Source organism: Lepidochelys kempii, chromosome 4, assembly GCF_965140265.1.
Source record: "Lepidochelys kempii isolate rLepKem1 chromosome 4, rLepKem1.hap2, whole genome shotgun sequence".
Lineage (NCBI taxonomy): Eukaryota > Metazoa > Chordata > Testudines > Cheloniidae > Lepidochelys > Lepidochelys kempii.
Window position 1 is genome coordinate 50,251,561 of NC_133259.1, and position 21,565 is coordinate 50,273,125.

The following is a 21,565-nucleotide window of genomic DNA, read 5'->3' on the forward strand; positions in this document are numbered from 1 at the left end:
ATATTAAATTATTTTCACAACACGCCATAGACATGAGGAAGTATGGTTATCCACATTTTATAGATGGGGAACTGAGGCACAGCGAGATTAACGTCAAAAGTATCCACTAATTTTGGGTGCCCTAGGTGAGATGCCTAGGACCTGATTTTTCAGAGTGCTTAGCATAATATAGCATTTTATAGATTCAAAGCACAGCTTCTATACATGTGAGTTGCAGCTGTGGGCACTCAATACTTCTGTACATCAGACCAAAGGGTCGCAAGTCAGGCACCCAGAAAATAAGGAACACACAATTAGTGAATACCTGTGAAACGTTTGGTTAAAGTGATTTGCCTAGCATCACAGAGGGAGGGACAGAATCCAATTATCTAGGGCATCATTCAACTGCCTTAACCATGAGATCATACTTTCATCTCCTACAATCCTCTGCCTCACTAGCTACACACCTTCCAACTTCTTCAACTTGAAGCAGGAGTCCTACAGATAACAGACTCCTTCATTATACAACCCTGATTTATCTCCAGAGTAGGTCCATCCTGTGCAAAAGAAAATAGTAATGATATGACCACATAAAGACTGTATCATAACATATACACACAAGGGGTCCAAATTAATATGGCACCAACAACTTACATTCTGGCATTTCCTAACTTTTGAGTGCTTGACTTTGCAGCCTCACAAATGTTCTTTTAATGTAGTTTGTGTGGTTGTGTAATTATACTAAGATACATCGGTAGCTACTTTTCAGAGGTGCTGAGAACCCTCAGTTCCCACTGAGTTCAACAAGAGTCTTAGATATCCAGCACTTCTGAAAATTAGACCCACGCCTTCTGTGTATGATTTAATCTCCTTTGTAATAAAATGGAAAAGTTAGACTGGAATTCTCTTGTAGGAATGTAACTTGGTTCTTTATCAGGCAAATTAGGGGTCAGGCTTAGAACAATTTATGAAACAAACTAGAAACAAAGCTGACTGGTGTAAGTTTCATGTCTGCAATTTTTCACGCCCAAAAAAGTTTTATGTATAAATCTAGCTAAAAATGTCATACTTTAGCCTTTATAAAAGAGAAAAAAATCATCATGTATCTCCATTGTGTGTGACTGAAGGGATAACCTATTTAAAGACTCATGGACACTGAACGGACCATGTCTAACAGAAAGCACTATTTACAATGGTTTTAGAACTACCTCAATGCTTTTGATCCTCAGCTCACTAGGATGAGAAAGTTTCTAGAAGTGAGACAGTCCATCTGAAGGAAGAATTCACTGTCACTTCGTAAAAGTACCACGGTGCCTATTGCTTTGCAAGGAAATAAGCGTTAGGCAAAGACTTTTCAAAGCTATCCTACCATTAAAACTAACTAATGTGCCAAGATCCTGCCTCAGAAGGGTGAAAACTGTTAGGAGTATATCCCTTTCAGGACAGAGACACCAAATAAAACCTCTCACAAACCTGGGGAACTAAAACAAATCAAACAATTGTTTTGAAATGAGAAAACAAATGTATTTAACATCTTACAGTCCTCAATATAAGCAAGCTCCTTGTAAATCTGGTTATTAAATTAGTGAAGGGAGAAAGATCTTATACAATATGCAACTGTGGTTGACATACCAGGACTCCTGGCATCTCTCAAGCAGGTAGGAGACTCCATATGAAGCAAAGCTTCTGCAGCTTCAATTGTTTTATCTGTGCAGTGCACATTGCTGCCATGAACGGATGCTTCCACTGCAAAATAATACAAAACATAATCATAAGAGGGTCACAGATGCTGTAATACAACCTCCTTACATGATTCAACATACATTTGAATTGTGTTGTACAAGGTGAAACCCAAGAGAAATCTGACAGATGTCATTACACCAAGGGCTTCATGCTAATAATAAAATATGTTTTAGATAGATCAAAGGCAACTAGAAACCAATGTCCCCACTTCTTAAACTGGATTTTGGTTAGTCAGTGAGAATACAGTTCCTGGTAGGTAACTAAGGGATTACAAGATAGGCCTTTGAGATTTGACTTCTGCCTTAATTTTAAACCAGACAAAACTGATTTTTAATAAGGATGGTTATAGATAAACCATTGTCTACACAAGGAGTTACTATTTAGATGCATAGCCAAGCACTGTCCCATTAAAGCCCAAGGGTCACCTAGTAATGTTTTCAGTTCATTTGGGCAGAACAGGTAAACAACAAAATATTTAGTTTGCATAACAGATCTATTTGGTTCTATGTTCTATTACCTCACCTTAACTACAACTTCACAGAGATGGGGGTTAGCAGTTTTCTACTATGCAGCTTTACGCTCTTAAGTGAGAGCTGGGAAGAGAGAACGAAGTACTGAATATTTCACTTTCAACTTAAATCTTGCAAACACCAAGTTATTAAACAAAAAGTTTTAAAATTAAATCTAGCTGTAGCATACATTTCAAATTATACCTTGACACAGGACACGTGTGTTAACATGAGCACAGCAATAGCCTTTTTTCTAATAATAAGCAAGCTGAATTTTAAGTTTAAAATATCATTACATTCAAGGCCAATTCTCTACTCCTCTCCCTTGGACAAGGTTTTTAAAACCAGCAACTCCATAAACACCTGTTGCACATCACTGACACTCTCACCAAGGTACCCTGTCCCTCTCCAGTTACTCTTTCCATTTATGGAAATCTGCTCAAAGCTAAATCGTTCCTGCAAGGCAGCCAATGTCTGAGCAAATCTATCTTTAGAGTAAGCAGAGTCACCTATCTCCAGCGTCAATGAACTAAAGAGGATTCAACTAGTAACCCTACTGGAACTTCAAGACACCTATCCAATTACTAAACATTCTGGTGAACAACCTGACATCATTTAACTAAAAAGTAGGGAAAATACCCAAACTATGAACTATTACATCTGGTGCAGGAAAAATAAATTGTTCAGATATATACAAAGTCATGTGATACATGGGGGGAAGAAGGTGTCTTTCTAGCATGGTCTCCAGTTAATGTTACTAAAAGGCAGGGACTGAGAAATATACCGAACACCTACTTGCCAAAGGACTAAACATACTAGTCCAGAAGCACATATGAGAAGGGCATTATCAGCAAGGCCCTGGGACAATGCAGTGCCTTGATGAAAAACCTATCTCCCCAATCAGCTGGCTACTGACATCTCTAAGAAGGAACTGATCCTGGACTCTAGTTATGGGCTTATCTTTTTGCAGTAGTAGGTGCCTGGTAAATTTGATGTTCCATCACTACTCTATAGCAGCCGGAAAGAAAAAAAAGCTCACTCCAGAGCATCCAGATTGCTGTGAGTTGAAATAGTCTCCACTACTTACTCATCCCCCCTCAACCTTAGCCGCTGTAAGAAGAGGAGGAAGGAATTCTCCAATTCCCTCCCCACCTTCCCATGGCTGCTATTTTTGGATCTTCCTGCCTCTGCTGCTGCTCCTGCTAACATTTTCCCAAGCAGCAGCAACTTGAAATTGACATGATTCTGCCAGTTTCACTGGTGCCCAGCATTCTGAAGAGCAGCAATGAAAATTGACCAGTTTTGCACTGTCACTGTCCCCACACACGCAAAACAAACCTCTGTGTAAAAGCTTCCATTATACAGAAGTTGATGGCTCAGCCCCCACACTCAATAGGTAAAACTTTCCTCCAGTCAGTCATAAGTAGAAATAAGAAAAGGAGTACTTGTGGCACCTTAGAGACTAACCAATTTATTTGAGTGTAAGCTTTCGTGAGCTACAGCTCACTTCATCAGATGCATACTGTGGAAAGTACAGAAGACGTTTTTATACACACAAACCATGAAAAAATGGGTGATTATCACTACAAAAGGTTCTCTCTCCCTCCACCCCACTCTCCTGCTGGTAATAGCTTATGTAAAGTGATCACTCTCCTTACAATGTGTATATTGGGGTGGGGATGTTGGGGGGGGGGGGAGAAAACCTGGATTTGTGCTAGAAATGGCCCACCTTGATTATCATACACATTGTAAGGAGACTGATCAATTTACATAAGCTATTACCAGCAGGAGAGCGGGATGGGGGGAGAGAAAACCTTTTGTAGTGATAATCACCCATTTTTTCATGGTTTGTGTGTATAAAAACGTCTTCTGTACTTTCCACAGTATGCATCCGATGAAGTGAGCTGTAGCTCACGAAAGCTTATGCTCAAATAAATTGGTTAGTCTCTAAGGTGCCACAAGTACTCCTTTTCTTTTTGCAAATATAGACTAACATGGCTGTTACTCTGAAACCTGTCATAAGTAGAAATGCTATTCAATCAACTAATTATACAATTTCAATTCCACACCAGTCTGGAAACTAAAAATGCAAAGTTATATTTAATGGCATGTTGCAGCAGTGTTGGTCCCAGGATACTAGTTACATTTTAGATAAAATAGACCCTAAAAAGCTTCCAAACAAGATCTCAAAATTATTCTGATACTTTCCCCTGTGGTCAGCTGTGAAAATTTTCATTTTGTTTTCATTTGCTTTGTCTTAGGAATTATTGTTTGCAGTATTGCTAGTTAGCAGCCTATACCTTTTCAAGATTTATTGTTCTGTACATAAATGCATTATATGAATACAAAACAATTTATGATGGATTTAAGTTCTAAGTAAACTAATTTATACTACTTCTAATTTAATAAAATTGTGTACATCTGTATAAATTTAACATCTGAAGTTGTTAGTCATTTTTTACAGGTGGTACTGGGTTCTGCTCTGCAGCTGAGGAGCACTTGACCTATCACAGGAGCAGAGGCACAAAAAATAGCTTCAAATCACTTTTGCACATCCCCAGTACTGAGGCTGTTTGGGTGCCAGTATAGTCCCAGCTGTATGTAAGAGCAGAGGTTCTCAACCTTTTTCTTTCTGAGTCCCCCGCCCCCCCAAAAAATGCTATAAAAACTCCACAGCCCACCTGTACCAAAACAACTGTTTTTCTGCATATCCAGTAAATTAAAAGCTTTATTAAACGGCTAGTTACACAGTTAAACACACACAAACAATATATTTTAAAAAATGGACAACAGAGGCACAAAAATTAAAAAACTGAATTTTTTTTTAAATTCTGTGAAACTTGTTGAGGGTGCTAATCAACAATTCTGTCAAGACATGGGGGAGTATCTTTGACATGCACATGCACAGGTCATGGTCAATGTTCATCCTGATTTGGTACTTCATTTTCATTGATGTCATGGCTGAAAATCTGGCTTTGCATAAGTAGATGGTATTAAAGGGGATCAAAATTTTCAGCACAGCAGAAGCAGCATTGATGAATACATCAGAACACTCATATCAAAATGTCTCCAGCAGCATGTATTTGAACCTGGTTCTGAGGGAGCTGTCTGACAAAATGTCAGTGAGCTCTTCTAACAGTTCTGATGGCATGGGAATGGAAGTTTATCTTCAATGTTCTCATTGTAGCCCACATGTGTGTAGCCGTTTCTTCTTTTGTGAGTTCGGAAAAATAATCATTAAATTTGTTAAGCAGACTAGACAGAGGCGCTGCTAGCTGAGGTTTAATTACGTCCAAGTCAATGTTTCATTCCTGAATAAAAGAATGTATGAGCTCAAACATATCAGTAGTGCCCTTCCAGACATGAACTTTCTAAAGTTGTAGTTTTCTTTTGAATGCCTTAATTCTTTCACGGTGGGCAATAAAATTAATATTCCCATCTTGCATAGTTTCATTCATCTTATTCATTGAATGTGTCTGTAAGGTAACCCAGTTTTGCCAGACACACGTGATCTCAACAAGTTCAGGATTCTTATCATCTAAGAAAGTACGTAACTCTTCCTTGAGATTAAATATATGGGCAAGCATTCTGCCTCAAGATAGCCATCTCACCTCTGTATGCATGACCAAGGAATGGTGCTCTGTACACACTTCCTCACAAAGTGCAGCAAAACAGCTGGAGTTTGTTGCTCTGGATTTAATAAAATTAATGAGTTACCGCTGCATTCAGAACACTGTGAAGACTTGGTTCAATATCTTTTGCAGCAAGCACCTCTTGGTGTAGAAAGCAGCGTGTCCAAATAGCGCAAGGTACAAAGGCTTTTATTTTTTGCATAACACCAGACTGCTTTCTGGTCACTGCTGTGGCTCCATCAGTGCAGACCTGAATGCAATTAGTTCAACTGATTTTGCTGAAATCATAAAGTCATCTAACAGTCTGAAAATGTCATCTGACTTTGTTGTTGCCTTGAGCTCTTTGCAAAACAAAAAATCTTCATTTCCTTATTCCACACACACCCCAAACACAGGCAAGTAAATGGGACATTTTCTAAATGTCTGTGGATTCATCTAGTTGTATAGCAACATCATTGTCACGCAGCCAATCAATACACTGTGAGACTATGTCTTCTGACATAGAAGTGATCCGTTGTTTGACAGTGTCATTTGACATTGGCATTTTTGTCAGTACCTTGGCCTTCTCCTCTCCAAACACTTCCTTTGTTATTTCAGTAGCACACGACATTAACAAAGTCTCAGCAGTTGTTTGTGATTTTTTTGTTTTAGCAATTTTCTGCGCTACTATGAAGGATAACCTTAAAAGCTTTTCATCCACAGTAGTTATGGATTTCATTACTGCTTTAGTACCAAGCACTTCCTTGGCCTTTCGCTTATCCTTATATAGTTCATGTTTTGTAATTAAATGTTTCTGTAATTTGGAGGGCGTCAAACATTCATTGGACAGTACTTGTGCACAAATTTCACACTGCGGTTGAGGTACATCTCCACTTCAAGAATAAAACCAAAATTCAAATAGATGTCTTTGTATTTCCTAAATTTTGCAAGGCTAATAGCTTTAAGTTTCTTAGTCACATCACCTCCTCTGTGTTCTTCACCCCTTATGGTAGCTGAACATGTTGAAGGAAGTTCAGTATTATCACTCTGTGGGTTTTGTTGTTTTGAAGCTGATGGTCAAATTAAAAATGTATCCATATTTGATATATATTGTTTACATTTACAACAATTTTCCCTGTCCTGTGTAACTTGTCCTGCTCCCACAGAAATAGATCCTTTACACCTGGTAAATGGAGCTATGTAACCTGCAAGGCTGGTGTTAGACTCACTGGGCCCAGAGAAGAAGCAAACTGGAGTGACCCTTGCATGCTCGTCTCTAGAGGAGGAGCAAGTGTTGGGTGAGAAGACACTGAGGCTGACCTACAGGCGGGGTTGCCCCCATCCCAGGGGCTGATGATGATGATTGATCCCCACCTCCCAGGGGCATAGGCTTTGGATTCTGCCCAATGTCAACTGTCATTAAATAATAACTGTCCTCTCCCATTGTCTGATCACCCCCCATAATTTCCCCAAACTGAAAATTGATAAAAATATAAAAATTCTTAAAAATTAACACTGATCAGTTTAAATTATTAATAACAAAAAACCCTGAATTCTGCCAACCCTAAGTACACTATTTTTTAAAACTCCTCTCATCTACCTCTGCATACGTACTATGTGTGTAAAATTCTGTAAAGTACTTAAGTAACCATATAAAAGCATCAGACCAAACATTACAATGTCCTCATCTTGATGGACAAAAAGGGTGTGTTTTTCAATCATGTTAGTTTAATCAAGTTATCTTAAGATGATCTAAAAGCCCTTTTAAACATTCGTTAAGACAGAGGCCATCACCTTTAAAGCCATGTTAGCTAGCCATACTCTTCCCTAGGCTTCAACACAGCCACCTAACACAGCTTCAAAACTGTTAGTCTGCCTAAAGAGCATTAAGAGGGCTTTTCAAACATGCAAAGTTAATATAACTGAACACACACAATTGCAGGGAGAAAAAAAAATCACCCTATATGGTAATTTTCATTTCTTAATGCCAAACATGTACATTTGTGCTTGATCTCTTAAGAGGCACAGTCCAGAACTCACAGCCCAGGCGGAAGAGAGGTGCTTTTTGTCCTCCTCCCAGGCATTTCTGGGGAGTTGGAGAAGCCCTTGTGGTAATTCAGATAGCTCTGACGACCAGTCTCAATTACAGTAATGTGTCTCAATCTCTGCAGCACTCCCATTCCAACCCCTTCTTTGGCACAGGCTTGTGAGAGGTCCCAGGATGGCAGCTTTATGGCTATGTTCCACGGTTCCTGTGCTGGAGGAATCCTTCCCTTCCTGAAACCATTTTAGAGCCCCTTTACATCTCTCCAGTCCCTTTTACACTAGACCAGTTTTGTCAAAGTCTATTCTGGAAAGTCTTTTTAATTCTCAAAATTGTAGTGTGTGTCTGGCAGGAACAGAACCTGGTGAAGCTTTGTAACAGAAAGGGGAACTATAAGAGGTATCCTGGAGATTTAATTGGGGAGAAGACTCCCTTTGCCAGCACTGCCATTGCTGCCAAAACAGCAGATGAGACAAATAAGCCAGTTGGCTGACCTTGAAGACACCAAGAGATCTGGGTGATAAAGCAGAGCAGGTCATTAGACTGCACTCCTCACCACCACCACCACCTTTTTTATCATGTCACCAGGTAAGAGTGGTAAAGAAGGGAGGAAAACAGGTGCCCCAATAAAATCCAAAACCAGTCATAAACAAAACAAACACTCTCACAGGGAAAAATAATTCAGAAGGCGCTACACAGCAAAATGCCTTTCAACAATATTGAATGACTGTCTGGGGTAGCCAACTTTTATTACGTTAGAAACCTCAATTCTCTCTCAACACCTATCATTATAATACATAAGCACTGACACCATAGTAAGACAATCTCCTTTTATTTGATTAGGAAAAAAATACTTCTTTACATTTTTTAACGTACATGCATAGGTACCTATTCAGCGCAAACGGAAATATCTTTATAACTATACTACTCACTTGCACGTCTGAAAAACTCAATGTAATAAATATCAACTGTACTGATTAATCAATTCAATAAAGACCTAGCTCTGACACCTTAAAAAAATCGCCTATGAATGAATTACTACCTGCCCAAAGGAGACTAAATAATTCGCTCATGTGGAGATAAATTTTGTAAAACTGGGTAACAGAATCACAGGAAATGACACTTACCTATTTGGAATAGTTAAAAACTAACATGACGCTCACATTCCATTCTTTACACCAAGTTTTATCTTACTACGTATATGAAACAACTTGATTTTCTGGCACCTTTTAGACAGTTTATAAAATGATGGCATCTACTGAAATGCTTTGTGGAGAAAAAAATTAATTCTTCTTAAAAAAAGAAGTTATGAACAATCCAACATGCCGAGTGGCTCTTTCTAATCCCTCACCACTAGGAGAGTTAACAGAGTAAAGAAATCAGGAGAGTTTTAATTATTAAAAAGTAGTAAGTACGTCAGTGTTTCTGTTCACTATTACCTAAATGTCATCTTATTTCATTTACATCTTTCTAAACAAACATTATGCACAGTAGATTATACAAGGCTCTCAACAGCTGTTACAAAACACCAAACTTGGTAAGTAAGTCTGACAGTGCTGTGCTTCAGCATTACAGAGCAGAATACTGGCAACGTATCCAGTTTTAAAACTAAGAGCAGTTACAAATAATATATAGTAACAAAATGAGCTAAAGCAAATAGAAATAAAGCCTGGATTTTTTTTAAGGCTAGTTTAAAAAAACAACAATTATGCAACAGATCCCTTCCAGTCTTTTATCTTGATAGCTATCATTACATGGTCAACATTTAACTGCTGCAGCTGATTTACAATACCTTATTATTTAATACCATGTCGCAACTAGAGCAATACTTTAGTGAAGAATTCATAATTCCAAGCATTGAAAATGGACAAATACATGAATGGCAAATGTATTCTAAATGATTTCATAAAGTTCTACAGAAGAACATTATTTTATTTCAATATTTCATATAAAAGAGAAAAACTAAATGTTAGTATTTAAATGATAATTTAATTAAATAGCTAAATTGTGTCTAGATGTATTCATTTAATACTCAGGAACTTTCAGAACAGAATATTCCCACTTGCTGACAGCAATTTTAGACTATTCGGTGGTTCTTGATAGAAATTTGTTCAGAAATCTAAAAGGGCAGTTTATTTGTAGAACATTTTGAATTCTAGTAATCTGAATTAACTACTTTAAGATTGTCATCTGAAAAATACTTCAGAGTGATAATGAAATCACTGCAGAAAAACAAAACTGAATAGTAGAAACAAGAATAAATGTTTCCAAACACTAATTTTTGTACAGATATTAGCAAATTATCAGGCCAACGTCGAGAGAAATATTTTGCTCTTATGGCCACAATTTTTTTTTTTTTAAATTTTAAGATCAATTCATACCACCAAAGATCAGGATGAACTTGAGTCTTGCCACTTTTGGGGTACGTCTTTGCCCAGGCCTTCATATAGTAACCATAGACTAGCTAGAAATTTTTGCTCTCAGAAACACGTATTAGAAGACCTCCTGAACAGAAAAGCCAAAGCACTAAAGAGTACAATTTCTTAGGATAAAGGCTTCGTTTTCCTAAATCAATTTGACATCATGTAGATACATTAAAATAAGTAGATAAATATGGTGTCTATATACTATGGTGATGAGCATACTAGAATTGTACAAAGAAAAGAAGTACTTGTGGCACCTTAGAGACTAACCAATTTATTTGAGCATAAGCTTTCGTGAGCTACAGCTCACTTCATCGGATGCATACATAGCTCACGAAAGCTTATGCTCAAATAAATTGGTTAGTCTCTAAGGTGCCACAAGTACTCCTTTTCTTTTTGCGAATATAGACTAACACGGCTGTTACTCTGAAACCTAGAATTGTACAGATACTCATATTGCAGTCATGGAAATGGCTATCAGTTAGTTAAAGGGTAGATAAAGACAGATGTTGTGCCCACCACTTCTGCTAAGTAAGGAAATACCTTGCAAACATCTAGGCCTATTCTACTCTAAAGAAATTAAACCAGTGAAAGGTCCCAGCACATTTGTAGAACACTATGTCCACACACAAAAATACCCCAGACAGTCTACCAAGATCTAATAACTGGTTTAAGACACTTTTTAGCAGGCTTAATAAAGTCAAGTCAAAATCATCTGGCTGCTACTGTGGATGCACATAAACTGAAAGCATTCAGCTAATGCTCCCACTATTGTCCTCGTGGCTTTGTGAAACCTGCCAGAATGCACTACTTCTGAGAGCTCAGCTAGGATGAATACCCAGCAGGAATTGAAAAATAAACTCTTTAGGATAGGGCTTCTGTAAATGTGAGGCAAAATTTATATTCAGGATGGCTAGTGTGAACACACTGTTTATGCTTAAACTGATTCAGTTACAAACAGTTCAATTCTCTAGTGAAGACAAGGTCTTGGGCCACAACCAGCTCACCCTATTCACCTTTCAGAGTAACAGCCGTCCTTTTCTTTTTGCCTATTCACCTTTGTAAATCCCACTGAAGTCATTCGGCCTACTCTACTTGCCTAAGGCAACAACGATTTAATCTTCAAATTGCATCTTTCTAAATGATTTAACACCATTAACAGCTCTAGTATTAAGAACAAAAGATAAAAGAACACTAAATTTAAATACACCACTAGTGTTGATCAGGCAATCCTATCCCTACTGTTCTTTGTATTCTCTTGGCATGCTTAAGATGATTCAGACTTCAGTTGTTCCTAGTTTCATACTCTTTTTTTCCCCACTAGTGAAAACTGTGGTAACCATTCGGATTTAACCAAATTTAGGTAATTTTATGCAGAATATTTTGGTTAGCAAGGGGCAAGTTCTGATGGAGGTGAGCTGCTTTTTTTCCTGCATTTTCTTCTTCTTCTAACTCCTATTGGAGTGTCTATTGCTTTTGATTGACAGTGCTTTTTATTATAAATCCAAACACAAATATTGCTCTTTTAAAAATCTGAATTTTAAGAAATTAAATGAAATAAACAAGCTCATCTTAAATAGTTTGAGGTGTGTGTTGGGCACAGGAGAGACAGGGAGTTCTGTGTACAATAGAAGAGATCTGATTTTACCAAAAACATTTTAATATTCCTTTAGTACACTGATAGACAACAGAGCATTTACATATCAAATGTGTCCATTGTAGTTGTCTCCCAAAGTAAGCAGTAACAATTATTAAATAACATTTAAAAAAAATCAAATTAATATTCAACTTGTCAGAGTCTGATTGAACTACATGGTGGTGTCTAATTCAAACTCAAAATTCCAGAGACTTCTTGACTCCATCCTGCAATCCATCCCGCATCAATTGCCTCCAGTTTTAAATACTAGGCCTCTATGAAACCTTCTATGTGACTACTCATGAGTAAGGACACCAGAATTGTATCCTTAAGTTGTAAAGGAAGGACAATGAAGAGAGAAGCATGCCAAATCAACCCAATTGCCTTCTCTGACAAGGTTAATGGCCTAGTAGTGGGTGGGGGGATGCAGCAGATGTTATGTGTCTTGATTTTAATTAAGCTTTTGACACAGTCCCATATGACATTCTCATAAACAAACTAGGGAAATTACAATTAGGTGGATATACAACTATTAGGTGGATATACAACTTGTTGAAAGACCGCACTCAAAGAGTAGTTATCAATGGTTTGCTGTCAAACTGGGAGGGCACATCTAGTGGGGTCCCACAGGGGTCAGTCCTGGGCCTGGTACTATTCAATATTTTCATTAATGACTTGGATAATGGAGTGGAGAATATGTGTATACAATTTTCAGAGGACACCAAACTTGGAGGGGTTGCAAGCACTTTGGAGGACAGGATTAGAATTCAAAACAACCTGGACAAATTGAAGAATTGATCTGAAAATCAACAAGATGAAATTCAATGAGGAAGGAAAAATCAAATTCACAACTACAAAATGGGGAATAACTGGCCAGGCAGCAGTACAGCTGAAAAAGATCTGGGGTTCATAGTGGATCACAAACTGAGTATGAGTCAGGAATGTGATATGGTTACAAAAAAGGCTAATATTCTGGGCTGTATTAAGAGGACTGCCATATGTAAAACACAGGAGGTAATTTTTCAGCTCTATTCAGCATTGGTGAGGCCTCAGCTGTCCGCCACTCTTGGCAGCATACTTTAGGAAAAATCCATACAAACTGGAAAGTCCAGAGATGAGCAACAAAAATGATAAAAAGTTTAGGGAACCTGACCTATGAGGAAAGATTTAAAAACTGGGCATTTTAGTCAAAAGACTAAGGGGGAACCTGAGAATGCTCTTCAAATACATTAAGTGCTGCTATACAATTGTGATCAACTGTTCACAAGATTCACTGAAGACAGAACATAAAACAATAGGCTTAATCTGCAGCAACGGAGATTGAGGTTAAATATTAGGAAAATCTTTGTAACTGTAAGGGTAGTTAAGCTTTGAAATATGTTTTGAAGGGAGATTGCAAAATCCCCATCAATGGAAGTTTTGAAAAACAGGTTGGACAAACACCTGAGAAGTGGTGGTCTAGATTTACTTGGTCCTGCCACAGTGCAAGGGGCTGGACTTGATGACTTCTCGAAGTTCTATCCAACCCAACACTTCTATGATTCTATACCTGACATCACAGCCCTAATGATGAAGTCAGCAGTAAAATGTTTATACTGTATCCCAGCTTTAGTTCGTTCTTAAAATGCTAATGAACATAGATTAATCTTTGTTTTCAAATATTTCTAAATACATTTCCAGAATGTTTTTGTATGGTATAATTTTGTTGTCATTCATGAAATATGTTCCAAAAGGCATGCAACACCTTAAAAATACTTTAATTTTAAGTCAAAATTTGTACAATTTACATTTTAATCAAAAAAACAGGGCACATTATGTGGATTTATGCCTGACTTTGTATACATTTAACAGCATTCCAGACAGGTGTGAAGTCTCCAGTCTCAATACTCTAACAGTGGATTCTGTCTATACATCATGGTTTTACAGATAAGGAGAAGTTATGGGAATGAAGAAGAAAAGTGTTAATACTGTACATCTACAGACATGCAAATAAACTTTATTTTTATAGACTTATAAATGAAAGAACATTAGCATCCTACTGCTGGTTGTGCAGATAATTTCTTGGGACAGTGGTTCTCAATTTTTTTCCAATTCTAGGACTCTTTCTATACAAGGAAACTGCCTTCCCCTTGCTTCCCAGGTTCTCCAACCCATCTTCCTGGGACCCCGTTCTCATTTAGCAATATTGGAAGGGCAATGTCACAACCCTGTGACACCTGTTTGAGACATACGTATACACAGACAAGTTGAGAACCCATTATTTTGAAAAATTATAACACTGCTATATTTATAATTATTTGCAAACAAAAAGTAATAATTTCATTCAGATCCTCTATCACCCTATGCAGGTCCAACCACTTTTTTCTCTATTCTCCCCACCTCCACACTGAATATACAGAATGGTGGCTTCAGTGTATAAGTGATGACCAAATGGATTTTCCCTGGGATATGTCTAGTTGACTGGAGGCATCATTGTTGAGCTACATAAGATTACCTCTCTCAGTGGTCTGAAGATGCTACTTCATTACATTCCCAGTATCTTTTTTTTTTTTTTTGCTTAGGAGCCACAAGAACCTATGCCTTCTATACAGCTAGGGGTGAATAAAGGTGAGAATACATGGTTCTGGGCCAGGAGAATGCAAGATTTGTATCCAAGGGGGGGACCCACAACCATCCTCCATAAAAAGTGGGAAGCAGGACAGCAGTGGCAGCAAGGCAGTAATGCTTGGAGAATTTTGATTTACTGTAGAAGATCCTTTGGTTGAAATGAATGTGATCCCCTTAATCCATCCCTGCAGGTGGGACGGCAAAACCACTCAAGTGATATTTTAATCACAGGGATGTTAAGGAGACAGCTTTCAGTTGGGCTAGACTACAGAGAGAGACTTAAGTTTGCAGGTTACTCTGTTAATGTAACTGTAGAAGCGTGTTCTGTACGTCTGTGTAGCACACCCTGCCCAACTCTTTCCATTACGTTCAGTCTGCTACAGACCACCGTAGCCCCTGCCGCACATATACCCTGCTGGGGGGCGTGGCGGGAAGGTCGAGTCTTCCTTCCGGGCCGTAGGGGGAGGGTGTTGAGGCAGGCGCCCCACGCGCGCTGGTGGAGAAGCGGAGCTGCCCGCCGCAGAGCCAGTGCCTGAAACATGGGTGCATGGACCCAAACCCGGGCTGGGCCCGCTCACTACAGCTCCAAGCGAGGAGCAGGCAAAAGTCACTCCCACCCCACGAGGAGACTGTCCGCTTCCCTCGCCTCTGGCCGGCTTGACATTGAACTTCTCCCGCGGCCAAGCAGGGAGACGGCCCCGTCCCAACCGCGCTCCCCCCAGCACTCAGCCATCCTCTTACCCCCCCCAACTTCCGTGTTTACAACCCTCTTCCCTCCAATTCCATACGCGCATTGTCAGCGCCACGGGGAGCTGCCACTCACCCTCCTACGCCGCTCGCATTGGTCCGGCCGGGCCGAGCCCCGCCTCCAAAGACCTTAGCGTTCTGATTCCGAACGTCCCCGGTAGTTGATTGGTGAGCGGGGCTCTCACTCCCCCCGAACTCGGGCCCCTGAGGGTGCTCGGCGCTTCCGCTATGGGGTTTTGTGGGGGAGGGGGAGACCGACTTTCCTTTATCACCCCCGTGCACTGCCCCCCCCGGCCGCACACGTGGGCCGGGCAATCTCCCTGCAGCTCCCGAGCCTGCCCCGCCGCAGCAGCACAGATCCCAGCCCCTGCGAGAGGGGAATTTAAAGGGCACAGGAACAACGGGCTCAGGGTACAGCACCGCCGGGCCGCACGAAGCCCGCCAGTCCGAAGAACGGGGCAACTGCCCCCACCCCGCCCAACGCAGGGAGGGGACGAGTGTTTGCGCGGGGAAGCGGCTGCCCACGGCCTCTCTGCTCAGACAGCGTGGCGGCAGCGGCGGGAGGAGGGACGGGAGGGAGGGAGGGAGGAGGTCGGACAAACCCACACACTTCCTGGTTCTCTCCCTAGCAGCACAAACCCCACAAAACTCCGCTACCCGCCCCGCCACAACTTCCCCAAAGGCAGGGGCTCCCCTACGCAGACACAGGTGCCCGCCGGCCTGCTGCCCAGCCCCATGCCAACCAGGTTGCTACCCAAGGTGATCACTTCCTGATTTGTCCTCCATTGCTTCAGCACTGCAGCCACCCCCGGCCCAAGGGGTGCGCAGCTACCCTCGCAGCCCCCGGCGCGCACCCCCGAGGCGGAGAGGAAACTTGTGCGGGGTACCTACCGGCTCGGATGAGCAGGTCGAGCTGGTTCGTGGGCCCCTCATGCAGAGAAGTCGCCATGTTTATGGGGCTGGAGCAGCTTCACATTGACTCGCAGGGAGCGCAGAGCGGGCGGGCTCGGTCACACGCGGCCCCAACGCGGGGCGGGCACACGGCGCGGATCCTTCCGCACACCGAGCGGCCCGCCAGCCAGCCCAGCGCGGGTCACCCCCACAACACAACGCGGCGGCTGGGGAGCGCTTCCTCCAGCACAGCACACGCGATCCTTCCGCCGCCAGCCTCAGACAGGAAGTGGCGGGCTGCCACTCACAGCAGCAACAGAGAGCAAGCGACGGAGCCCGCGGCGCGGGAGGGGGCAAGGGCAGGCCGGGAAACAGACACCTGCGGCTGGGGAGGAGGCAGGGGAGTGGCACCGCTGCTGGCTGCACCGAGTAGCTAATGCCGTGCCCGGTTCCCCTCGACAGGCTCCGGCAGCCCGGGGCAGGTCCCAGCATTCCCTTTACTAACGCTGCAGTCGCAGCGGAGGAGCCCTGCACAGCTCGCCGTTGCCCCTGTGCAGTAGGCAGGACTCCGCACTAACGCGGCGGCCCTGCCTTGGGTGTCTGCGGACTGTGGGTAGCGGAGGCTCGTGCCCATTGCACTGCGGAGCATCCTCTCCGCCCTTCTCAGCTCAATCGGGAGCAGGCAGGTGAGCGACAACTGTCTTCAAACGTCCCCGCTGCCAGCGAGGTGGCACCTGCTCGGCAGGCGAGAGCCAGCCCGGAGGAGGGCCAACGGCGGGTCCCTGTGCGGAGAGAAGCGAGTCCGGGGCCGACAGGAAGGATCGCGCAGAATGGCAGTAGGCTCCTCAGCCGTGCTGTCAGCGAGGCGGCTTTGCTCATGCAACGCACCTTCCTCCGAGGAGTCTAGCCTTTATATGAAAGGGAGGGAGCTTCGTGCCATTAGGTGTCCAGGCTCTGTCTCCCCATTCCTCCTGGAGCACAAGCGCCTCGGGCCCTGAGGAGTTGGAGATCATGAAAGGCTTCCCAAACGTCCGCAGACCAGAATCAGGAAGACCTATGAAAGTCAGCCGCAGGCTAAAATGCATTCTTCCAGCACTGCGTTGTTGCCTGTGTCCACTCCAAAGTAGTTTAACAAAGAAACTTTGCAAGAGATTGGTAAATTAGGTTGAGATTCAGTTCCACAAACAAATTCTGGATGAGCCTTAGCTACTGCCATGGATGTATTAAAAAAAATTAAGCTGTCCCTCAACTCTAGCCTAACTGCTAAACTCTGTTTACCTTCACCTTTAACTCAGCCACAACAGTTGATTATTTCAAGAGAACTGGGATTATATTATAATTCACTGTAGTCTCACACTTCATAAATACAATGAGTTACTCATTCAGATTTGGCAGAAATATTTTTTCTGGACCAGCTAGCTCTGTGAAGTCCATCTCTAAGACTTGTTGATAGAAGATGTGCCAAGGTATAGCATTTCTCCCACTGCATGTAGAATTCCTCCACCTGACAATAATTCAATCACAGCATCTACTTAAGATTCTGATTACTGAGAGAGACCATAGATACAGAGGTTGCTAGCTTCCATTAGTCTTACAACTGGAAGACTCCAACAGCTTTATAACCTTCCCTCTAGGAATTGTGAAAAGTTCCAGGTCTTGTCCTAGGCAAACTCCAGGTCTTCATTTAGACAAATGAAAGGCAGCCACTGTGCATTGAGTTTTCTATGAGAAAGATCATGTGCAAACACGGTTAGGTCTAGCTACTAGTTGTCTACCAAATAATGGCATGACTCTTTCTTAGGAAATTTTAACCCTTCCCACCAAATCAGGTTAAACCTCAGCAAATGAGCTGTACTTATATCAGATTAGCAACTGTAGGCACCTTGATCCTATATCAATAAGCATTTTGACTTTAAGTAGTGTGATTCTACTCTAAAAACTGAATAAGTGTTCTTTAATATCTAGAGAGCAGATTACTTAGTGGCAAAATCCAGCCTTCCACTGCCTGACATGAAAGGAAGTACCTACAGAAGCAATACTGAGAGAATTTCCATCCTTTGTTTACTGATAAGAGTCCACCTATAAACTATACTGTAATCTAGCTGAAACTGAAACAGTGTGTACTGGGAGCAGTTATCAACATCAGCAAAATTATGCTACATATTGAAGTTTTTTCAACAGTGTCTCACTGTGACTTTAAAAAGTACCCAACTGGGTATAAGCACTATATCCAGTGCACTGGGACTTTTCAGAAGGAATCTTTATCTAGACCAAGGGTTCTCAACCTTTTTCTTTCTGAGGCACCCCACAACATGCTATAAGAATTCCAGGCCCTGACCAGGTTGTGGGGAGGGACGACTCAGGCATAGGCATAGTTAGACTTCTATTTTGGGTAGGCAGGGGCCAGCTCTGCACAGGAGCATCTGGGGAGGGAGTGCCACTTCTTCTCCCTGACTCACCTCAGCAGGCTACCTGCCTGTCTGGTGGGGTGGGAGGGGGAGGGCACAACCAAAAATTATAACTCAAAAGGTGGGGGGCTCACCCCAAAAAGTTTGAAAAAAGTTCAAGGAGAGGGATAGCTAGGGGCTGCGTGCAGGCAAGAGGGTAGCTCAGGGTGCAGGAAGAGGGGGATGGCTGGGGCTGTGTGCCAGGAGACAACGGGGGGGAGGGGGCGGGAAAAGTGTGGAGCTGCCCCAGGACTGCCATGCTTTGTGCTGTAGTTTTTTTGGGGGGCGGGGGCAACAGTCCCTGTGCCCCCCAACTCTACACATGGGCTCAGGGCTTCTGCCCCATGGAGGGCACTGTGGCTTGGGGCTCCCGGATTCAGCCCCGCTGGGGATACCTAGGATTGGAGCTTCAGCACCACGGGAAGTGCTAGGGCTCAGGCTCTGGGTTTTGGCTGTGGGGGCCCATGGTCCCCCAGAAAGGGTTCATGGACCCCCTGTTAAGAACCGTTGATCAAGACAGTATGTTTTGCTCAAAGCAGCTTCTTTCATACATCTGCCAGCTACACAGGGCCCCATCATGTGTAGAGTAAATGTCCTCCTATGGCTTCCTTTAACATTTTTAGAAGGGGTCTCTATTCCTTCTATCAAGTTTTTTTTGTTTTTTAAATATAGCAGTCACATCAGCCAGAAAGCTCTAGAAAGTCATAAGACCGGCCCTACTGGGTCAGACCAAAGGTCCATCTAGCCCAGTATCCTGTCTTCCGACAATGCCCAGTGCCAGGTGCTCCAGGGAGAATGAACAGAACAGGTAATCATCAAGTGATACATCCCCTATTACTCATTCTTAGCTTCTGGCAAACAGAGGCTAGGGACACCATTCCTGCCCATCTTGGCAAATAGCCATTGATAGACCTATCCTCCATGAATTTATCTAGTTCTTCTTTGAACCCTGTTATGGTCTTGGCCTTCACAACATCCTCTGACAAGGAGTTCCACAGGTTGACTATGCTTTGTGTAAAAAAATACTTCCTTTTATTTGTTTTAAACCTGCTGCCTATTAATTTCATTTGGTGACCCCTAGTTCTTGTGTTATGAGAAGTAGTAAACAACACTTCCTTATCTACTTTCTCTACACCAGTCATGATTTTATAGACCTCAATCATATCTCCCCTTAGCTGTTTCTTTTCCAAGCTGAAAAGTCCCAGTTTTATTAATCTCACCTCAGCCGGAAGCAATTCCATACCCCTAATAATTTTTGTTGCACTTTTCTGAACCTTTTCAAAGTCCAGTATATCTTTTTTGAGAGGGGGGTGATCACACCTGCATAAGTATTCAAGATGTGGGCGTACCACAGATTTATATAGAGACAACATGATATTTTCTGTCCTTTTACAGAAAGTAAAAAAAAATAAAATAAAATCCAAACGCTAAAGTATTTAGGAGAGTTAGCCCATCAGAGTTTGCATACTGGCAGTGAGGGATCTAGATACTGAAGACCTTTTGTTCATCCATCGGATGACATGAGTCACACAAGGCAAACAGATTCTCTTCTGCACATAGATTATCTATGTATTAGGGGCATTTGAGGTGGACACATCCCCTTAGCAAGCAACCTGCAATACAGCCACATGGTCCTTCATAAAACACTTGTTGAGATGCAGGCCTCAACAGGGGAGGATTATATTGCATACTCTAGTGTCTCACTCACTCCACCAGGAAAGCCTACATGCCTTGTTTTTTCAATTTTCAGATATGTATTAGGGAGGAAAACAATCTAACCTGTTTACATGCTGCTGCTAAACTCAACTCTATGAACCTTTCTGAGCTGAAGAACAGGAAAATGGGCATGCCTACAGAAACTTCCATCTTCAATTAGTGACGTCCACATCTATAACCAACTCTTAAGAAATAATTATTTAGTAGCTAAGTCAATAATAGTTCACATTCCCAATGTGCTATAGGTATATTAATAGATTATTATTAATATTTTACTCTTAAGAACTTCAGAGTAGTAGAAAGCTGGGAAATCATCTCACCAAGATAATCTTTCTTCCAATAAGTAGAGACCTTGTGGTTTTTATATGCCTGTACAATCATCACTTATGCTGGGTCCAGAAACCTGTACAGCCCTCTTGATTAAGGGCCACTTTTATACAAGCAGCCCACCAAACATCAGATGACAGCTCTGAATGCCACCCTGAGCCTCTAGGTATGCTCTAGGAGCTAGCAGCCCAGCCCTGCCTTCTAGTAAAAGAAGTCCCTCTAGCTTTAAGCCTTTTTCTACTGAAGCTGAGCCATCACCTTCTCACCTGTGTGGAAGGAAAAGATCCAGGGCAGATGTGGGAAACAATACTCATGTAAATAGAGCAGTACAGAGCATATAGCAGAAGCAGCCCAATGATACACTTCATGTTTGATACGCTGTCCATACAAGTAAAATTCTAGTTATGCCAAAACTACAAGTTTGAAGAAATGTCTACTTTAAAGCTTGAACCCACAACAGACCGCTCCTGGAAGGTGGATTTACAGCAAGTTACGTGGCAAGTAGTGCTTACACAACGAGAATACAATTATCCTGTGTCTGAATACTGTCATCCATAAACAGGAAAAGTAGCTCTTCAGATAGAAGAGTACTGTGAAGATGCACTGCCTAAATTATAGCCCCATCTATTATCATGCAATGTAGTAAGACTTTGTAGGGGCACAAGCAGGTATGGACTAAAACTTTCACATGATAAAGCCCTGTGATTTCAGCTCAGCCTGGCTGCTTACCAAAACTCTCTCTCCACTACTTGTCCAGTTAGCATTTAGAACACTAATGTATTCATGTAGTTAGATCTAGGGGAAAACAGGGTTCACAGACTGCATTTAAGCACCAGTTCAGCTATCTTACATAAGAATGGCCATACTGGGTCAGACCCAAAGTCC

General features: G+C 42.0%; 1 protein-coding gene across 11 annotated transcripts in view; it reads right to left on the reverse strand.

The window, feature by feature from the left end:
• Positions 1–21,565, reverse strand: part of ELF2 (E74 like ETS transcription factor 2) — a 63,505-nt gene that overhangs the window by 19,243 nt on the left and 22,697 nt on the right. For 9 of the 11 annotated variants that reach the window (XM_073341142.1, XM_073341137.1, XM_073341143.1 and 6 more), the window contains one exon: positions 1,612–1,725. In XM_073341142.1, coding sequence (XP_073197243.1) covers positions 1,612–1,725 — 114 coding nt within the window. Of the gene's footprint in view, positions 1–1,611; positions 1,726–2,244; positions 2,316–16,190; positions 16,490–21,565 lie in introns of those variants that run through there. The other 2 variants (XM_073341146.1, XM_073341145.1) reach the window with 2 other exon arrangements.